General features: G+C 32.6%; 1 protein-coding gene across 7 annotated transcripts in view; it reads right to left on the reverse strand.

Moving 5' to 3' along the window:
• LOC118197107 (uncharacterized) overlaps nt 1-21981 on the reverse strand; it is a 289292-nt gene that overhangs the window by 138517 nt on the left and 128794 nt on the right. For all 7 annotated transcript variants that reach the window (XM_085809940.1, XM_085809939.1, XM_085809938.1 and 4 more), the window contains exons 12-13: nt 18804-19473; nt 18582-18689 (exon numbers count right to left, since the gene is read on the reverse strand). In XM_085809940.1, the coding sequence (XP_085666066.1) occupies nt 18582-18689; nt 18804-19473 (778 nt within the window). The remainder of the gene's footprint in view (nt 1-18581; nt 18690-18803; nt 19474-21981) is intronic.

Consider the following 21981-nt stretch of genomic DNA (forward strand, 5'->3'; position numbering starts at 1 on the left):
TTTTATAAAAATGATTATTCTAAATATTATGTTTCTATAAAAATATACTGTGCTTTAAAAATGTGGATGATAGTATCAGCCGCTCTTTCAGCCACTTCAAAAGCCACTTCTTTTAGAAATAAATTATGCAGTTAATGTCATAAAATTCAAATAAATATCAAACGAAAACAGTTTTAGACAATTTGATTTAAACGAAGTAAAGTAGCAGACGATAAAACGCCGAAGGTAAAAATTTACTCTTATTTTTTTAAAAAAAGGAAGATGGAGAGAAATTTTAAAAAAATAGTTAAAAATTTGAATAATGTCATCTATAATTTAAAAAAAAATAGCTTTTCATATAGTATTAATAAATATTTATTACGCTTCATTGAGGGAAAAAATGTTATATAATTAATTCTCCGTAAAATCTTACTTGAAATTCAAGGTTAAAAATAGCTGTGGCAATTCACTGTAACAAAAATCCATAGACCACATTTGGCGTTATTATCGCTCAAAAAAAGATGCCAAATTTCAAAACTCGAAAATATGTAAATTCGTGTATATCTTAGAAAGTTTTGAATAAAAAAGTCTAATTTTTTGCAGATATGCTTAAAAATACACCTACTTTAAGATGATGGTAAAAATTTTATAGGTTATAATTCAAAATTTTTTTTGAAAAATTTATAAAAATTATTTAAAAATAGAAATTCAAAAAATAAAACACAAAAAAGGATAAATTTTATTTGGAATGAACCTAAATTTCGAAATGTGAGAGAAAAAATCAAAAACAGTTTAGTAAAACAAGAGATATTAATAAATATTTGCCAAATTCAATTAACATTAAGGAGCTAAAATTTTGAGAGCTAATATTTTAAAAACTACTCGTACGATTTTTACAAAACTTGGTATTCTCCCATAATTTGAGACGTAGAATCGAAATATGGAAAAAAAATTGGTATGTTATTTCAGAAAAAGTCCGATTTTGTGTCAAAATACCTATGTTAGAATAGTGCTATTTATAAATCTAATATATATCCTAAGTTGTGCTTTCGAGACATGAAAAACGCAATTTGAATTTTGTCAATCAGCCCAGTAGAATGGGAGATATAGCACTGTCCTTTTTTTTTTTTTTTTTTTTGAGCAGTGTACATAGAGGATTGTCATATTTCCTAAGTCTTACTTTTACATCGCACCTCCTAAGAGGAAGCTCATTTGCTTCAACAGTAAACGATGAAAAATACTAAGGTTATCTACCTAAAGAGTGCAATGCTTTTGTGGAGGATTCTGTAAGGAAACCTGCCTCACACATAGAGAAACCACAAAAATTCTCCACATGGAGAAATCTACAAAAATTCTTATGAAGCCAGGCATATGCCATGATTCGGGTCCAGGTCGAAAGACGAAATTCTTTGGGCTTATCCAATTGGCCATAAGAAGGCCTAGTTTTATAGAAAATTACTCGAATTAAGTCATTGAGAATTGAATAATTTGCTGTTACATAGTATCCGCTAAATAACTTTCAGATCACATAGATTTAAAATTATAACATACCACAGTGGTAATATCTCTAAACACTAGTACTTCGAGCCAGTGTCTAGTTCTGGCAAACAGGCTGACTACATGGACACTTTGGTGGTTTTTCTTATGCGTTAACTTCAATGCCAGATAGTTTTCCTTGGGCAGTTCTCCACAAAGGCATCCCTTCAATAGGCAGATAACACTTACTTGCTTTGCCGTAATCAAATAAATAAAACTAAAACCTAAAACACTTATGTTCTTTTGCCACCTTTTAAAAGAAGTTTCACATGTAACATCTGTAACTGCTATGAGATAATTTTACTTGATTGCATATTTCACATTGATATATTTCACCTGTTCCAATACTAGAGAGGATAATTATAACACTATTTTTAGCTGATCATAGAAGAGTTAGAAATGGATCCTTACATAGAGCTTGTACAATGACTGCTTATAGTAAATACAAGCTGTGGTATATCATAATGAGACTTGCAGTTGGCACAGCGCCAAGCATCGAAGCGAGCGCAGTAATAAGAAAATGACTGGAATGGGAGTAGCTGTAGATATAAGTGTGTATGCGAGTGATGATATATTTTGTATATATAATAAAAGTAGCATGTAGAGTAAAAGAGTGTGTCTTGTGAAATAATTACGCACTAAAGGATACACAGTAGCTGGCAATGATGTACATTTTATTTAAAAAAATGCTTAATGCAATGTGAATAAGGATTCGGGGCTTCTCCGAAGACTGCTCAAGGTAAAGCTTTTAAAATCATTTTTCATTCAGAAGACTCATCACGGAGCAGCTTGTAACTGAGTTAACCCTTTGCGGCTCAGTGTTCCACTACATGGAACACCCAAATTGAATCGCTTCTGAAACCTTTAAATTCAACCGTAAATAGATAAAAATGCCTTTATAATATACTTTGAACTTTTCTTTTTAAACAGTAGATAGCAGCATTATCACAAAGAGACACAGAATTTTCATTTATTATGTGTTATTAAAATCCACTTTTTCCAAGTAATTTTCTCTATTTTTTTAATGATAAAAAAAATTTTATTTGGAAAAAAATTTAGCATAATTCTGCTGGCTGTACTCCAAATTACCTGTTCTATTTTTTAATCTTTCAGACAAAAACCATACGCAGAATCATTGAATAAACCTGGGTGTTCCATTAGCGAGAACACTGCGCCTTTAGCGATCTCATGCTGTTACGAATCAGAACATCTGTGCTTAGGAGAGAACATCCGTTGTTTACGTTTTCTGTATCTGTTGCTTTGGGGGCGGAATGAATTCAAACAAAGCAGTATTGAAGGGTGAGGTGTGTTTTGTGTTATGAAAGCCCTAATATTGGCATCTCGAATTTTTTGGGAGTAGTTTTTAAGCGGGAATTTTATTAGTAGCTTGACACATCTTTACTTAGACCTGCGCGAATTTTTTTGCTGTCGCATTTTAGTCTCATTCCCATTTATTTTTAATAATTGTGTAGATATTTTTCGTGTATGTATATATTATAGGCTTGTTTTTCTTTATTGTTAATATTAATCGTAGTTAATTTCTTTATTATTAATTTTCCATAAATGGCACGGAGAGGTCTAACTCTTTCCGAAAATTTGTAAATATTTTTGTATATAGGACTTGTGTATATAGATATTTATCTCATTTATCCGTATATATTCAAGAATATTGTGTATATCCAGGAAACCATGCATACAGCCATAATACAGAGTTTTTTCATTCTTATACAAATGCTTCTACTCATTTTCGTGCTTCAATGCAATGCTCGCTTAGTTACACTTTTAAAAGCTCCTCATGGAACACCTCAGTGTTCCACCTCATGGAACACCCACAGAATTAAAACGGTAAGTGCAATTTTTACAAAATTTTACCTGTATACTCCTTTAGGACTAAATAGACTGCATACAACTTTTTTTGTTGAAATTCCGACGTTAACGTATAACGCGTCGCAAAGAGTTAATAGCGCAGAATACAGCTCTAATGGGGAGACTTCAGTTATTACTCCACAGATGGACAATTCGAAACTATTGGTTCAGTTTGAAAAAAATAATGAACATGAAGAACAGTTTGATTCGTTTCTAGAGAGATTCAAAAGTTATTTAGATATACAAAATGTTTCACAGGATAAGCGTGGTAAATTAATGATTTTTAGTTTGGCCAGAAAAATGTAGTCTCTTAAAAAACTTGCTGTCTCCTGATAATCCTTCCGATAAAGATTATGATGTGTTAAAAACAACATTAAGAAATCATTTGAATCTTTAGCCACTTACAATTCCTAGCAGACATGTATTTTTAAATCGAAAGCAGCATGAGGGGGAAACAATTAGTATGTATACGGCAGAGTTAAGATCACTTGCCATACCGTGTGCTTACGATCAGAATATGTTAAATACGATGGTGCGGGATGTATTTGTTAGTGGGCTAAGAGATCAGGCTATTCTGGATAGAATTTTTGAGCAGGATAATATCAGTTTAGATGACACTTTAAAAATAGCTTTGGAAATGGAAAAAGCATTAAAAGGTGCAAATGAAATAACTGAGAAACCAGTAGAAATTAAAGAATTTAGTGCCAGGAATAAAGGTAAATCTAAGTCAGCCGCTCCAAAACAAAAGTTTGAAAAACAAAACTTCGCAGCTAAGAGTGCTAAAGGCAAATTGTAATCATAATATACGGGGACTGACCACGATAGAAATTTTTGTAAATTTAAGACAAGTATCTGCAGATTTTGTAAGAAAATTGGGCACATTGAAAGGGCATGTTACAATGCTAAAAATGCAGAAAAAATGAAAGAAAAAAAAAAAACACAATTAGATGTAGGAAATGAAAACACAGTTCTTATACACAGCATACATTCCAGTGAGGTGAAAAATAGAAAACCACCCATAATGGTACAAGTGAACATAGAAAGAAAACCGGTAGCTATGGAACTGGATACAGGAAGTGCAGCATCGGTAATGGGTTTTAAAAATTTCCGGCAAATTTCGAAAAAGAAACTTCAAAATACAAGTCTGGTATTTAAAATACATAATGAAGAAAAATTGATACCTTTAGGATTTACTAGTTAAGGTAGAATATAAAGGTCAAAGTAAAAACTTAAATCTTTACATTGTTAAAGAAAACCTTGATACAATATTTGGTAGAGAAATGGCTTTCAGAGATAAATTTAGATTGGTCCTCAATTAAGTCAATTTCTGTCTCTCAAAAGAGTAGTTTAAATAAATTATTGGAACAATATACAGAGATTTTTGACAGAACATTAGGAGAGATAAAAAATTATGAGGTTCAACTTGAATTGAAGCCAGATGTTTCACCAAAATTTTGTAGAGCTAGGCAAGTGCCATTTGCATTAAAGGGCCGGAGAGATGAAGAAAAAGAGGGTATAATTGAAAAAGTTGAAACTTCGGAATGGGCAACTCCGGTAGTACCAGTAGTTAAGCCGGACGGATCTATACAACTGTGTGCCGACTTCTCAGTGATAATAAACCCAAATATAGTTACGTATCAACACCCTTTGCCGACTATAGAGGAAATGTTTTCGTGTTTGAGCGGGGGAAAGCATTTTTTAAAAATTGATTTTAAACATGCTTGTTTACAAATGAAAGTACACAGAGACTCCAAAATTGCTAACAATAAACACACAGAAGGGATTAGATAAGTGTAAGAGATTAATGTTCGGGCTAAATGCAGCGTCAGCAATCTGGCAATGTTACATAGATGGACTATTCCACGGAATAGAAGGGTGTAAGGTTTTCATGGATGATGCGCAGATAACGGGGGCGGATGATGAGGCACATTTAAATACTTTAAAAATTTTCTTCGAGAAATGTCAATCTCATGGACTGAAATTAAATTTAGAGAAAAGTAAATTTTTTCAGGATGAGATACAATTTTTAGGTCATAAAATTGATGCTAATGGTTTGCATAAAACTGATAAAAAAATATCAATGATTGCAAAAGCTCCAAGACACAGAAATGTCCAGGAAATTCAATGTTTTTTGGGATTGGTTAATTTTTATGGAAACTTTTGCCATAAATTAGCTACAATTGCAAATCCTTTATATCAATTAACTAAGAAAAACTCAAAATGGGTTTGGACAAAGGATTGTCAGCAGGCTTTTCTAAGCATTAAAAAAGAATTGTGTTCACAAAAAGCTTTCATGCATTATGAGCCAAAATTACCCTTAACATTGGCAACTGATGCATCACCAGTAGGGTTAGGTGTGGTACTTTCTCACAAACTTCCTGAATGAACAGAAAGGCGAATTGCATATACTTCAAGAAAACTGACTGAAATGGAGAAAAAATATTATCAAACCGATAAAGAAGCTTTGTCAATCATTTGGGGAATAAAAATTTGTTTTCTGTACTTAAGGTAGAAAATTTACATTAATTACAGATCATAAGCCTCTCATTGCAATTTTCGGCTCAAAGAAAGGCATGTCAGTTTTGGAAGCAACAAAACTCCTACATAACGCTTTGGCTTTACAGTCATTCCAATTTGATATTATTTACTGTAAAACAAACAAGCACGGTATGCTGACTTTCTATCACGATTGCCGACAAACTCAAAGCAACTGTCTGTTACAACTGTGATGTAACTATTTTTCAATTACAGCAGATTGAAACTCTTCCAATCACTGCCAGAGATTTGGCTAAAGGCACTGAAATAGATGCTGAACTCAGTCGTCTTCTACGAATACTTCAAAGCGGTGGTAAATTGAAAGGAAGGGAGATGGAGTACAGTCTCAAAGATGGTTGTATAAATTATGGTCAATGCGTTTGTATTCCAAAATGATACCGTGATAATGTTTTGAAAGAGTTGTACCACGGACACTTAGGGACTGTAAAGATGAAAGCAATTGCTAGATCTTATGTATTTTGGAATGGTATAGATAAAGATATCAAAAATACTTCCCAAAACTGTTCTAAATGTGCAAAACATAAAATAGATCCCCCTAAGGTAAAAGTTCATCATTGGGAGTACCCGAGCACTCCAATGGAACGTATTCACATCGATTATGCAGGACCTATTTTGATAATCGTCGATGCTCACTCAAAATGGCTAGAAGCCTATCCATTGAAATCAAGCTCGACTTTCAAAACAATAGAATGTTACCAGACTTTTCCGCTCGATTTAGATACCAATATTGTTAGTGAGTGATAACAGACCACAATTCACTTCATATGAGTTTAAGATATTTCTACAGATTAACAGAACCAAACACAAAACTACAGCACCATTTAAAGCATCTAGTAATGGGCAGGCTGAACGGTATGTGTTTACAGTAAAATAATCTTTAAGAACAATGCAAAATTATCCAAGAACTTTGAGACAAAACTCAGTACATTTTTGATGCAATATAGGAAAGCTCCAAATTTAACTACTCTGCAGAGCCCTGCAATGCTAATGCTGAAGAGGGAAATTCAAACAAGAATAGATTTATTAAGACCAGCTCTGAAAAGGAGGGTGGAAGACAGAGTTCGAAAAGGAACCTACAAGCTTGCAGACCAAGGATTTAGAGTAGCAGATAGCGTGGCAGTAAGAAATTATCGCCAAGGTGATAGACGATGGAGATTTGGAATCGTCCAATCCAAGGATGGGCAGCTTCATTACACCATAAATGTAGATGGTCAGCTATGGCGACGACATATCGATCAGATGCGTGATGGAGGAACTGTAACAGATGAGGGGTTCATACGTCCACCTCCAGCTCTCGTGATTTCCAAAGAGCCTGATAAGAGTGGAGTTCCAGAATCATCCAAAGACAATAGCCACCACGCAGATGAGTCTGTGTAGTCCTCCTAGCCCAAGGTTTTACGAGATGTTCCATCCAATGGACCTGTTCCTGATACAACCAGGTTACCAAAGAAACCAGCAGTGCCACAAACTTTGCGGCGGTCCAGTAGAATTTGACGTCCCCCAGATAGACTGCAGTTATGATAAAGGGGAAGGGATGTGGTATATCGAGAACTATCAATGTGGTATATCATAATTGGACTTAAAGCTGGCACAGCGCCAAGCATTGAAGCTCTCACAGTAGTAAGAAAATGACTGGAATGGAAGTAGCTGTAGATAAAAGTGTGTATGCGAGTGATGATATATTTTGTATACATAATAAAAGTAGCATGTAGAGCAAAAGAGTGTGTCTTGTGAAATAATTACCCACTAAAGGATACATGGTACAGGTAGATAACATACACTTAAGCATATCAAATTTAAGAATGAACATTACACAAATATTTTTCAGAAAAACAATTTAAGGGGGAATATTGTGCAATATTCATTCTAAAACAATATTTTCCTCCTTAAATTGTCTTTTTGAAAACCATAACTCATTTAATATGTAATATTTTATAAAAGGATTTAAAGAAAATTTAATCAATTATTCTTTAATTTTCCTTTAAAAGAATAGGTATTTAATATGTTTCTTCTCAAGGTATGCTATTTAAATTATTTCTTGCCTTCCTTATAGAATATTGAGAAACAAATAAAGTTCATATATTTGAGATAATTTTACATACAGTCAAAAGTCGTTAATTCGGACATCCATAATCCGGAACTCAAAGCTACAAACTTTCTGCGTCGTGTTGACACATGCGTGTAAGGCCTTTACGGCTGCAAATATGCGTGTGCGCATGCGCATAATACATTTACGCATGCGTGTTTAATGCATAACAGACGGTATAAGCTAAGCTAAAATTATCTAATTCAGCTAATGTTGCAGATTGCGTTGTTCCTTAATCTTCGAATTGGATCCGGCTTATTATTTTTTGCAGACTGTTAGAGCAATTTTATAAAAGTAAGCTTTAACTTTCGATTATGTCAAATAGAATTTCCGATATATATTTACATGTAAAGGATCCACAAAGCGAAAGTATGTTTCGAAGTCCATTAAACAAAAAGTAGAATTGCTGCAAAAAATGGATAAAGGCATATCCTTCGTTTGTCTAACCATTCCGAAATCTGTTTATCAATTTCATGCTGCTCTGCCGGGGGGGGGGGCGTAATGAATTGGAAGTTGATCTGTCAGCACTATCCTTATCTTCAGGGCAGATGTTTTTATTTTATTTGGCTTATAATTCTTTACTAAATGTAGTATTTCATCTCGATGTACTCCGTCTTTGATATGATTTAAATCAAATTCCTCCTCATTAATTCGCTTCCGATAGTAAAGAAAGTGACACAGAGGTTATTGAAAACGAAAAAATTTCGATTGACAAATTAGTTGGTATTCTTGCAATTATAGGACTTGAACAGCGGAACTTTGTAACTGAAGAAGAAATTATGTCTGTTTATAGAATTAAAGAGAAAGTATTATCACATAAAATGAAACAACTTAAAGAACTTACATTGAAAGAAATGTTTAATAAAGTAAACAAATAAATATTAAGCTTTTTTTTTTTTTTTTTTTTTTTTTGTAAATTTTGATACCCTTTAGATCATAATTGTTCTTTATTTCATAAATTACGGTTTAATATTTTTAATTTTATAATTTCTGCATGCCATCTTACCAGATTTAAACTGACGATCTATAATCCAGAAAAATCGATAATCCGGAATCACCGAAGTCCCGATGAGTCCGGATTAACGACTTTTGACTGTATAAGCCATACATTTATTTATTAATTGCAAACATTTTAAAAAATACGATGTGGGCAACACATAATTTTCCTTGTACACCTAACAAACTAATCACATTTTTGCTGCACTTCATTTAAACTTATTTCATTTCAAAATGTGACATGATCTTCCAATTTAAAGTGCCCTTTAGCACTTGTCCATAGCAATATAAAAGGGAGTTGCACAACTAGATACAGGGTTGCCATTCAAACAGGAGAATGAAATTCCCTAACTTTTCCAGGTTTTCCAGGTATGTTTCGAGAAAATTCCAGTCTATCCGCGTAATGTAAGTTGGCTGTGCTAAGAGGTAAATTAATTATGGTATTACTTGTACTGTGTAGCAAATTCACTTAATTATTCAATAAATCCCAGAGGACATTTATTCTTAATTATTCTTGGTACACTTTGTTTGATAATTTTGTTTACTTTTTCGCTTAAAAAACTTAATAAAATTTAAGATATATACATTGGATGACAACTGTACGTTTTATTTAATTATTACTCATGATCATCCCCAGTTCAATCTAATCCGGTTCTTATAAATCACAACGCAATGCTAAAAGTTAGGTTAGATTTTAGGTAAATTTAATTTGTGTGAGGTGTATTCTTAAAAGGCACCTTAACACTTGAAAACACAAATATAATTATAATAGGAGTTGTTTTCTCCACTGAAGATTGAGATTAGAATCTTCCCAATCTGGAATAAAATAAGGCTTTTTTTGCAGACATTCTGCAGCTAAACGAAAGAAAGAAATCTATTTAATGATATTTTTTTACTAAATTGAGGTATTTTATATTTATCTCGTAGCATACATAAGGAAAAAATATGTGCATTAAATTTCGTGATGTCATCATACTGCTAGAATTAATTTCAGGATTATGCCAGAGAAAATTTCCTGAAATTTGGAAATATTATTTACTAATGATAAATAAATTTAGAGGGAAGAAGCAACATTAAATGATACGAATAACGTAAAAATAAAGATAATTACTTAAAAATTTAATTAGAATAATCAACGATATTTTAGCGAATATTACATGGTTATCCTAGATGATTGATTACTATTTTTTTTACTGCAAAATGACAAGGTATTTATTAAAAAGAAAAAAAAAAAAAAAAGATTTTGCAGTAAAATCCTAGTATACGATACAGCCTTCGCATGATTTTGAAAATTGTCGCCAAGAACAAAATGACACGTTTACTGCTCATCATCATGTCGCCAAATCCCGCATACATGGAGATTATTATGACCATACATGGAGATTATTCTGACCAAAGAACGTCTATGTAAAAAGCGGAGAGAAAATTTGCCAAGGGATTTGACGATGGAACGGCCAGAATTTCCCTCTCCGCGATGTGTACAGGAAATTGAGAAACACGTGTTAAGAAGAAACATTCTTTGACAAAGAAGAAAACCACGAAAATCCGTTTTTAAATTATTGCGAAAAATCCAAGAAGAAACGTTTTTTTCTTGGATTTTTTGCAATAATTTTAAAAACGGATTTTCGTAGATTCCCCCCCCTCAAAATAACTAATCCATGAATTAATTTACTTGCACCAAAAAATATTTTCTTTTCCTTTAAAGACATTTTAAACGATATTCATTTTATGATATCTTGATAACGTGACCTTCGAACTTCGACACCGGTTTCGAGCTTTGGCGACAGATATATCGCGCATGCACATCTGTTTCCCGCTATGATGGAACCGAGCCACGTCTGTTGCAGAGAGGTTTTCCTTCTTTACAATACATATTTTTTTAATTCTAACCTTCATGGTACCGTATACTAGGATTAAACCCATTTTGTTTTATACGAGAACAGGTACTTTCTTTAGTTCATGCACTGCACATGCGATTCTCGAGGTTACTGGAAACCAAAAGTTGCCGGAAACTTGCTTTGCCTTTCTAAAAAGACAATCAAGCTGGAGCTGCAAAAATTGGCTCTATGCCAGCTGCCCGAATGACACTCACGTAATACACAATTCGCCAAAAGAGTGATTTCTTCCGACGTTGGCGCAAAACTCGCCTTTGTTGGCGGGGTCTTTGTATGAAATTCCCCGACTTTTCCAGATTTTTAATAAAACACTTAAATTCCCTGACTTTTCCCTGAATTTTTTGGTCAATTTCCGAATTCCCTGACTTTTTCCGGTTTTCCAGGTAGCGTGGCAACCCTGTAGATATTGTAGCAATCCCATATAGAAAGTTTCAACATTCTTCGGCTAATTGTTTTTGAGTAATGCGAAATACGTACATACACACGTCATAATGTGTTTTCTTCATAATTAATAATGAAAATTGTTACCCAAAATAATTCTTTAAATTGCTATCAAAAACAATATCATAAATAATTAACTATTAATAAATTTACAATGCAATATTAAGAATTATTTAAATCTAATAGTTGAATCTGAAATAAACTTAAAATATTTGAAAATTAAAACATGATATTAAAATAAGTTGTTCATAATATATATTCGAAAAACTAGAATACAAGGGGAAAAAGTTTTTACATATTCACTTTGGGTAGGTATATTTAAAAGTATTTTCACAGAAAATGTCTGTAAATAATGTAAGATTAACTTTTCACCAGTATAGAAGCAATTTTTTAAAGAAACTTGAAATTTAAAATATATTACGTAGTTTCTATTAATGATGCATATTGAGTATATTTCTGTATTCGGCACATATCCTGATTAAGCTATGAGTAATATATAGCATAGATGTTAGTATCAAAACTATCTAAAATAGCCAAATACAAGCTAAAATATCATTCGGGCAACCATGCGTGTTCTGAAGATACCATAGGGAGAAAAACTAATTTCATTCGCTAAATTCAAGGGAGGGGAGAATTACCTTAATTATTTTCACATGTAGGAACACCCGCTTTTCAAGTAGTTTGAGTCAAAATACTAGCCGTTTTTGCAAAAGACCAATCGAGTATACATGATTATTTTTAATATGGTTTCCAGAAAAAGCCTTGCTGCTCAGAGGGTTAATTTTGTTACTTGGTGCTTCACTAAATTCCAAAAATTTTGTCTCCACTAAGTTCTGCCGCTGGGTCTGGGTTTATGTCAATAAAAAATCAATTATTCTGGATAATCTATTTTTAGCATATGAAAAGAAATTTTTCTTCTTCAAAATTTAACGCATTTAACTTAAATTTAATTGTCGCCAAGCATAACGTCAACACAAAAGGTTTGCATATGCTTTGTTATCAAATTACTAATATAAAAAAAAATGTTGAGGCATCTCTGCATGAGTCATTACTCAACTTGTCATGTGTTGATCTCAGTAACGAGGTATTTTATTTAGTGTATTCTCCATGTATTCTTACGGGGAGAAAACAAATCCACATTTGTAAAGCATAAAGCAAAATTCTTAAAAAAAAATTTTTGTTGGTGACTTTAAGGTCTGGATTTTAGATAATTCCAAATATTGGATGTCTTGATATTGGACTTTGTACTATATATTATTATTTCTTCAACAGATGCAGCATTAAATATATCTCTAGTATTTAAATTAATGGCATTAAAATGAAATACCTAATTAACTTTTCAAACAAAAACTCTCTCTTCATGAATGTAGAAGTAATACAGTAAAGTCCAATATCCGGAATGACCTAAAATCCAGGCCTCAAACCCACCAACTTTTGGGGGTATTCTTTTCGCATGCACATTTGATTTTCCCACCATAATAAAACGTGGAGGGTTCCAACTCTTAATTTCACTTTGCCACTCCTCGCAATAAAATAACCTCGTTATTCAAGAAATAATCTATTTAGCATAAATTTGTGTGATCAATAATTTGGTTCCGTAGCTGCATATCTGCTTGGCATATATCTCAAATTGAAACATTCTACAAGGGAACATTATCGATTTTAAATCCCTGACAGCAGCCTGGCAAATCATTATTATATTTTCATAGACTCCAACCTTCAGCAAACCTTGTCAGTAGTCAACGCGCGAACGACATTTTTACAACTTTGAAAATGTGCGCGTAGCGTATGTTGTAATTAACCATTCATTAATTTTAAATTAATAATTAATTGTAATCAATTTTATTACATTTAAAATCCATATACATATAAAACTGAATAATTAAAAATATACCTTGTAAATTATATGCACATTTAATTAGAAATTTTCTTTTAACTCCTCAAGCATTCACTAATAAAAAGTACTTCAAATCACTACTAATCATAGAAAAAATCAGAAGCTATAAATCATATCTTTATTCTGGATATGATTTCTACAGGGAAATAAAATTTAAATAACCAAGAATGATACATATAAGTATTAAACAAAATACGCATAATTTATGAATGCAAAGATTTATATGTAGCATGCTTAGCAAGCTTAAGTTCTGATTTTGAGAATGTTTTTTTATAACACAGTTCTTCATTTGCCTGCATAGTTATTTTTTCAATCAAAACTGCTTCAAGAGTTTTAAGACCTAAATTTGGTTGAAATTCCGTCTGATTTTTTTTAACAATAGAAAAATTCTTTCGCAAGCTGCATTTGAATGAGGTATTATTAAGACAGCAAGCATTACAGAAGGCAATACTTTGTATTTAATACACCCATTCATATTTTTTAATTTGGCAATTTCTCCCCATGCTATATCAATACGCAAATCTACAATTTCTTTCAAATCATCTACTTGATACATGGAAAATTCAATTTCTACTTGATTAAGACATTTTTCATCAATAATGGATGGAAAAGTATTCATCAAGTAAAGAACAGAACAAAAATGAGACTTCAGTTCTCAAGTTGATGTCAGCAACTTCAGCATGTTTTAGAAATGGATCACTCAGTGGAAATTTATCAATTATATATGAACATGCAGTTACAAAAAAAGCTCGCACAGAATTGAAAAATGATTTCACTTCACTTTCATTCAACTTGGCATTTTTTAAATATAGTCTTGTTTCCGCACCAATCACTAAATTTTCATTTTCTTTTTGTTTACTATACTTCTGAAATGGAATAGACGTTAGAGTAACATCTTCATTTTCTTTAGAAATTACTGATGGTTTTACGAATCTAACAAATAAATTCATTAAAAGTTCAAAAAGTTCTCTTCTCAATTTATGTATATAAGGAGCTTGTTGTTGCAAATTAATATTTACTGTTATAAACAAAGGCAAAGTATTTTTCAAAAATAACAAGTACAATTTGGTGGTCGGTGACTGTAAAATTTTTTTAATGTTTTGCAATCTCTTTCCTTCATTCTCACTGTTATCTGGTTTATCTCCAAAAAAATTTATCACAGCATCCCACTGTTCCAAAATCCTTGTTATAGATTCTAAAAGAGACAACCATCTCGTACTGCAATATTTCAAAATTTTATGAGATTTTGCATTCTGTCCCAAAATTTGTTGAGCAACTTTGAAGCTATGCTTCCGTTTCGAACTTTTCTCCAAGTAAAAATATATATCTTATTATCAACATTTCAATTTCTGAGCCAATTAATTTTTCAGTAGCTTTTTTTGCAGCTATATGCAAGAGGTGGCACGGACAACCTCGGGTGATTATACTTGGTTGATGCATTTTGATAAATGATAACCTTTAAACTTTCCAATCATATTACTAGCATTATCTGAAGAAAATGATAAGCAATTTTTCCATTCTAAACCTGTGTTTTTAAAGTTTTCATTTATACAATTAAAAATACCTTCTCCTGTATTATTCGTGCATTCTAAAATAGAAATCAATGAAGTAATTATCACTCTCTTTTCTTTACTGTAGTATGTTATAACCAATGGGTACAGTTTGTTATCATTGTTATCATTACTTCCATCAGTACTTAGAGAAAATGATGTACTGCACACTGATTTTATAATATCAGCAACAGTATTTTCTGCAAGCGTTTTCACAATAGCAGCAGTTTTGGTATGACCGCAGCTAAATTTTTTTTGCTATGGCAGAATCCGGAAACATTGCTTTGAAAAGCTCCTTGGAATGATCCGAAACAGAAAGCGGTAGATTATGTTCAATTAAAAAACAAACAAAATAGCATTCGGCTTTTATAGGATCTGTTTCATCATCTTTTATTAAGAAATTTGTTATTTCTTTAGATTTTACAGTGCCAAGTTCTATATGCTTTTGAGAAAACACATGCCGTTTACAGTCATCTTTTCCGCCATGAGCAACTGAGAAGTCTTTGTTGCATACACTGCAGTGTGCGTGATTCACAGAAATTTCGGACGCTTTAATGCATGGAAATTCTGAAGAATATGAATCTTTAAACTTCTGCTTTGATAATTTTGGCTTCTTCGTTCGAGGCAGCATTATGATTAAAAATCTTTCACCTCATTCACAGTTCACAAGACACACGCTAAGCTCTCGCCGTAAACTACACAATGCAGCCGAATGCAGCCTAAACACGCATCAGCGAGGAACCTGGGAGACAGACAATTGGGTGGAACTATTGATAAGTCGTTAACAGTTGGAGTTACTGATCTACGATTGGCTAATTCTTCAAAACTAGGAACGCACTCAACACGTGATATATGATAACACGAGTATTCAGCCAATCATCGGATGAATTAGTTGGTTCCGTTTTGCGTACTGGTTCTCCTGCTCTTGTTTCTGTAAAATCCGTAGTTTTTTCCATACTTTTCGTAGCTCGTAGTTTTTCATGAATTTCCGTAGAAACTACGGAGAATCCGTAGTAGTTGGAGTCTATGTATTTTGCTTTCATCATCGCATGTTTACCGACACATGATAACTTCAGTAATGACTCATACAGCAATGCCTAAATAATTTTTTTATATTAGTAACTGAATAGCAAAAAGTACGGTAACCTTTTATGTTGGCATTATGATTGCCAATCAATACAAATTTAAGTTAAATGTACTCAGAAATATTGACAAGGGAAAATTTAACAAAAATTTCTTTCCATATGGTAAAAACAGATTTTGTTAATGATACTCGTAGACTAAAAGTGTTATTTTAATTAAGAATAAATGATGTTATTCACATAAACCCAGAACTACACCAAAACTTATAAAGTTGCACTGGCGGCAGAATTTAGGAGACAAAATTTTTGGAATTTAGAGAAGCACCGAGCAGCAAAATTAGGGATGGCAAAATTTTTACAATTTAAGGAAAGCAGAGAGACCCAAAATTTAGAACTCAGGAAGATGTTTGGTGGCAGAATTTAGAACCCCCAGAGAATGCATCAGGCGGTAATAAGGTATCTAGCACCGGCCCTCAAAAAGCCTTAAATATATGTGCGAATTTATTTACTCAGTACTCAGATAAGCCTTAAAGATGTGCAAAAAATAGGCATAAGTATAAAAAAGAACATAATTTAGCGAAAGAACTTGTCTTTCGTCACCAATCCCACGACACATAATTAATAAATGTATAGCGGACATTATTTTCAGCTAGGCTAAAATTACACGTTACTGATTCTAAAAAATTTCAGTTAATATAGCAGGTTGCCCTGTTCCTTAACTTTCTGATTCAATCCAGCCTATTATTTTTTGCAGGCTGTTATTGTTACACCAATTTTATGAAAATTAAAGTTTGAATTTCAATTATGTCAAAAAGTTTCTAATTTTGGAGCTGGAAAGCGATTTACAAAGCAAAAACATGTTTCTATGTCCATTAAATAAAAAGTGGAATTGCTACAATAACGGATAAAGGTATAATATCCATCTCAAAATTATCCGAAGAGTATGGCATTGGAAAGTCAACTGTATATGGCATAAGAAAATAGAAAAAGGAATTTTTTCTGATTCTGACACCTCACTCTAAATGATCAACAGAAAAATTATTCGTTATGTAAGAAGTGATGACTGAATGGGTCAGACAGCGTCACAGAGAGCACATTGGCAGATACAGTGCTAATGGCTGAAGCTAAAATATTTCATGAAGAAATGTAGTTCAAAACGGAGTGCACATATGTGACAGGTTGGTTAACCGAATTTAAAAATCACCACAGTATAAGGCAATTAAAAATTTCTGGTGAAAAACCTTCAGCTTATACCGAAGCTGCTGAATTATTTGCAGAGGAACTCTCTGAACTCTGTAATGGTGAAAAGTTATCTCAAGAAATTTACAACGCTGATGAAATTGGTCTTTTCTGGCAATATGTACCACAAAATAGCTTAGCAGCATCTACAGAAGAGGCTCCAACTGGTGTCAAAAGTGCCAAAGCGAGACTAACAATTTTAGTATGCACAAATGCTGCAGGAACACACAAGTGTAAACATTTCATAAATGGAAAAAATACACGACCTCGAACATATAAAGGAGTGAAGAATTTCCCTGTTATATATCCAGAAAATAGAACAGCATGGATGACACAAGCGTTAATGAATGACCAGTTTGAAAACCATTTCATAGAGGGGCAGCAGCATTTCCATTTCTTCGGTTTATTTGACGATACAAAAATTGTCCTGATTGTAGACAACTGTTCGGCTCATACTCCACTTAAAGTTTAGTGAAAGATAATATATCTGTATTATTCTTTTCTCCAAATTGTACATCCATCATTCAGCGTATGGATATCAGAATAATGCATATGCTGAAATGCAAATATAAAGGAGCATTTTTAGAATCCATGTTAATTTTTTTGAATAATAACAAGACTATTCATGAATTTTTGAAATATTTTAGCCTAAAATCTGCTGTGTGGAGCATCAGATCATAGGAGGACACATATCCAGATATTTTCAAGAATGCTTGGCATAATTTATAGCCAGTTACCACATTTCGTGGTGAGGATGATGAAGATGATAGCTGTGAATTTGAACGTTCTCAGATATTGCAAGCCAAAGGTGAAACTTTCCAATTAAAGAAATCTGGAGAAGCAGTAATAAATAAGACTGATGTAACACAAGTTTCTCATTGGGATGATGATGCCCCAATCAGTTAACAGAAAGTGAAATCTGTAAGGTGGTGATGAAGTTCTAGATCCAGAAAATATCGCTACCAATAATGAGAAAATGACAGAGAGGTACTGAAAGCAAAAAAAAATTCAGCTGACTAGTTTATCAGAATTCTTGACACAGCAATTACAGGACTTTAACAAGATAGAACTTTGTAACTGAACAAGAAATTATATCTTTCTATAGAATTAAAGAGGAAGTATTAGCACAAAAATGAAACAACTTAAACAACTTACATAGAAAGAAATGTTTAGTAAAGAAACCAAATAAATTTTAAGCCCTTTTTTTTTTTTTTTTTTTTTGGTACATGTTGACACACTTTAGATTGTAAATGCTTCCTCATTTCATAAATCAGGATTTCATATTTTTAATTTTCAAATTTCTACATGCCATCTTACTAGATTTAAACTGATGATCTAATATCAAGAAAAATCTCAAAACCGGAATCACAGAAGTCCCCCACGTGTCCGGATCTTGGACTTTTTACAAATATATTTACATATATTTTAAAAATTGATGATATTAAACATTCCACTTACATTTCATCAGATGAAATCTTGCCCTCCTCCTCTTCACTGTAAATAACAGGGCTTCCCTTATATTCTTCTCCACGTTTTAAAACAGAGTTAACTGATTTGTCCTTTTCACTATGAAATAAATGTATACATACATTCATACTGCATTTTCTAATTACAAATGAAACATCAAATATATCCATAAATATTTGAATTTATATCATTAACATCAAATATCCAATTTACCTTTCTCCGGAAAATTTCCCCTCTTCCGCCCGGTACTCATCTGAAAACACTTGTCGAGGTGCAACAATAATATCACCACACACTGTATGCTCTTCAGTATAAGGTGGTGATGAACTGACAGCTGGACTTCCTGTTCTGTAAGAAGGTAAACCATCTGTATTCTCATCTATAAACACAGGAGAGCCTTCTGTGTAAGGTGGTGATGAAATGACAGCTGGACTTCCTGTTCTGTAAGAAGGTGAACCATCTGTATTCTCATCTATAAACACAGGAGAGCCTTCTGTGTAAGGTGGTGATGAAATGACAGCTGGACTTCCTGTTCTGTAAGAAGGCGAACCATCTGTATTCTCATCTATACACACAGGAAGGTCTTTTGTGTAAGGTGGTGATGAAGTAACAGCTGGATTTTCTGTTCCGTGAGAAGGTGAAGCATTTATATTCTTAGCTATAAACACAGGAAAGCGTTTTCTGTAAGGTGGTGAGGAAGTGAAAATTGGACCTCCAAATTCATAGGTATTTGAACTATCTGTATTGTCATCTATAAACACAGGAAGGTCATCAGTGTAAGATGGTGATGAAGAGACAGCTCTCTCTTCTTCACTTTCAGATCTCTCCAAAACAACTACATCAGAGTCGTCATCATTGATTGAGGTAGACGCAGGGTCTTTAACTACAAAATGAAAAATTTCTTAAATAAAGCAATAACCTAAGTCAATAGATATAACAAATACTCTCCAAGAGACTGTTATGAAAATAGTTACTTTATACACTCAATAAATAAAAGCACCGCACCATTAAAGTTATGTTCTTACTGGAAATCAAAGCACTTTGATTATGAAATCCTTTATGATGATACTCTCATCTGAACCAAACATCCCAACAAAAAGGGTTTATGTTGCTCATGAACAGCTAGCTGCAAATAACTTTATCTTATTCATATGAAAGTTTTTAGGATGCTTTTTAAAGAAAAATAAGGATATTTTAAATTTTTTAATAAGCTCATTTTCCATTCCACAATGAAATACACATCTCTTAATTTCATTACAAAGGTACACACAACAGTCATTACTAGATTTAAAATACAACATTTAACAATACTCCGTATGCTATTTTTTGAACCCTGCATATTCCAACACTGTAGATGTAGCACTAGTGACGCAATTTCCTCTTTCTATCATTTTTTGCACATTCTACACAATTTCTCAATGGAATTTTTTAGTTTTAGCATTTCCATAAAATAAAGTGAAGAGTAACAATGCAGTAAGATGCAATGGATTGATAAAAATATATATGTTTCAATTGTTTGAAGTCTCTGCTTACTGATAACATTTTAGAAACTTCAAAATCAATTCCAGGGAAAATTTTGCCATTCTTCTCACTTTTTAACTTAACACAGGTGATTCGCAACTTGTGCATGTCTAAATCTCAAAAACCGGGGAAATTTCAACATGGGTAATGGCAAATTATTTCAATGAATGACACCCTATACTGTTGCTATAAATATATACAGTACAAAGTCTTTAATCTGGACATCCATAATCTGGAATGATCTATAATCCGGACCTCAAAGCTACAAACTTTCTGCGCATGCGTAGCATTTATGTTTAATGTATAACAGACGGTATAAGCTAGGCTAAAATTATCTAATTATCTCATTTAATGTTGCAGATTGCGTTGTTCCTTTATCTCCTAATTGGATCCGGCTTATTGTTTTTTGTAGACTGTTAGAGCAATTTTATAAAAAGTAAGCTTGAACTTTCGATTATGTCAAAAAGAGTTTCCGATTCTGGAGCTGCCAAAGGATCTACAAAGCGAAAGCATGTTTCAATGTCCATCAAACAAAAAGTGGAATTGCTGCAAAAAATGGATAAAGGCATGAAGAAAGTGACAGAGAGGTTAGTGAAAATGAAACAATTTCAATTGACAAGTTAGTCGGCATTCTCGGCACAGCAATTACAAGACTTGAACAGCGGAACTTTGTAACTGAACAAGAAATTATGTCTTTATAGAATTAAAGAGAAAGTATTAGCACATAAAACTAAACAACTTACGTTGAAAGAAATGTTTAATAAAGTAAACAAATAAATATTAAGCTATTTTTTTTTTGTAAATTTTGATACCCTTTAGATCATAATTGCTCTTTATTTCATAAATTACGGTTCAGATTTTTTATTTTATAATTTCTGCATGCCATCTTACCAGATTTGAATTGATGATCTATAATCTGGAAAAAAACCCTAATCCGGAATCACCAAGACGAGTCCAGATTAAGGACTTTATACTGTATAGCACTCGAAATTTCAGTTGCAGTTAATGGTGTTAGATTTAAAAACCGTTTGTTTGCTGCAAGACGGTGTTGCGTTTTGCCCATGTAGAACGAATTTTCATCATTCAGCTTTACGTCGCTACACAACTTTTATTGTAATACCATCTTTCTTAGATTACTGACTTTTTCTGAACTCAGAATAGATATGGCCACTTCATTTCTTATGCTGACTGCTTTTCAGTTTCTAGAAATCAGGTTAGCAAGCGCAAAATCTTCATCTTGTTAGGTTCACAAACATTAGGAAGTCTCTTTAAATGGCTTCAACATCTTTTCCATAAGAATATGGCCCAAAGTAATGCTCAGTGATAGAAACTAATTCCGATGGGGAAGACCTCATCATCTTGTACTAAAAAAAGCAATTTTTAAAGCTAAAATCATAAACTGCACCAGAAATTTCATACATTATGTTAATTGAAACAGTAATGGGGTGTCATACATTGAACCAATTTCCCATCAATATCCGTTTTGAAATTTACACAATTTTTGAAGATCATGTAAATATGTACTGTATATTTTACATGATCACACTGTAAAATATGATATGAGATATGGACTCATTGGGACTTTAAGGGTTTTTTCAAATGTCAGGTTATCATTTTAAATGTAGAAATTACAAAATTATAAATATCAAATGGTGGTTTATGAAATAATGAATCATTTCTCATCTTAAGGGAATTACAATCTATGAAACACACCTCAATATTTATTTGTTTGCTGTATTATACATTTCTTTCAACGCAAGTTGATTAAGTTGCTTCATTTTTTGTGCTAATATTTTCTCTTTACCTCTACAGATTTCATCATTTCTAATACAGTTATAACGTTCCAATGTTCCTGTAATTGCCATATCAA

The sequence above is a fragment of the Stegodyphus dumicola genome, chromosome X2 (genome assembly GCF_044657685.1).
Source record: "Stegodyphus dumicola isolate Sdum_Otavi_A_Nest chromosome X2, ASM4465768v1".
In the NCBI taxonomy this organism is placed as follows: Eukaryota; Metazoa; Arthropoda; class Arachnida; order Araneae; family Eresidae; genus Stegodyphus; species Stegodyphus dumicola.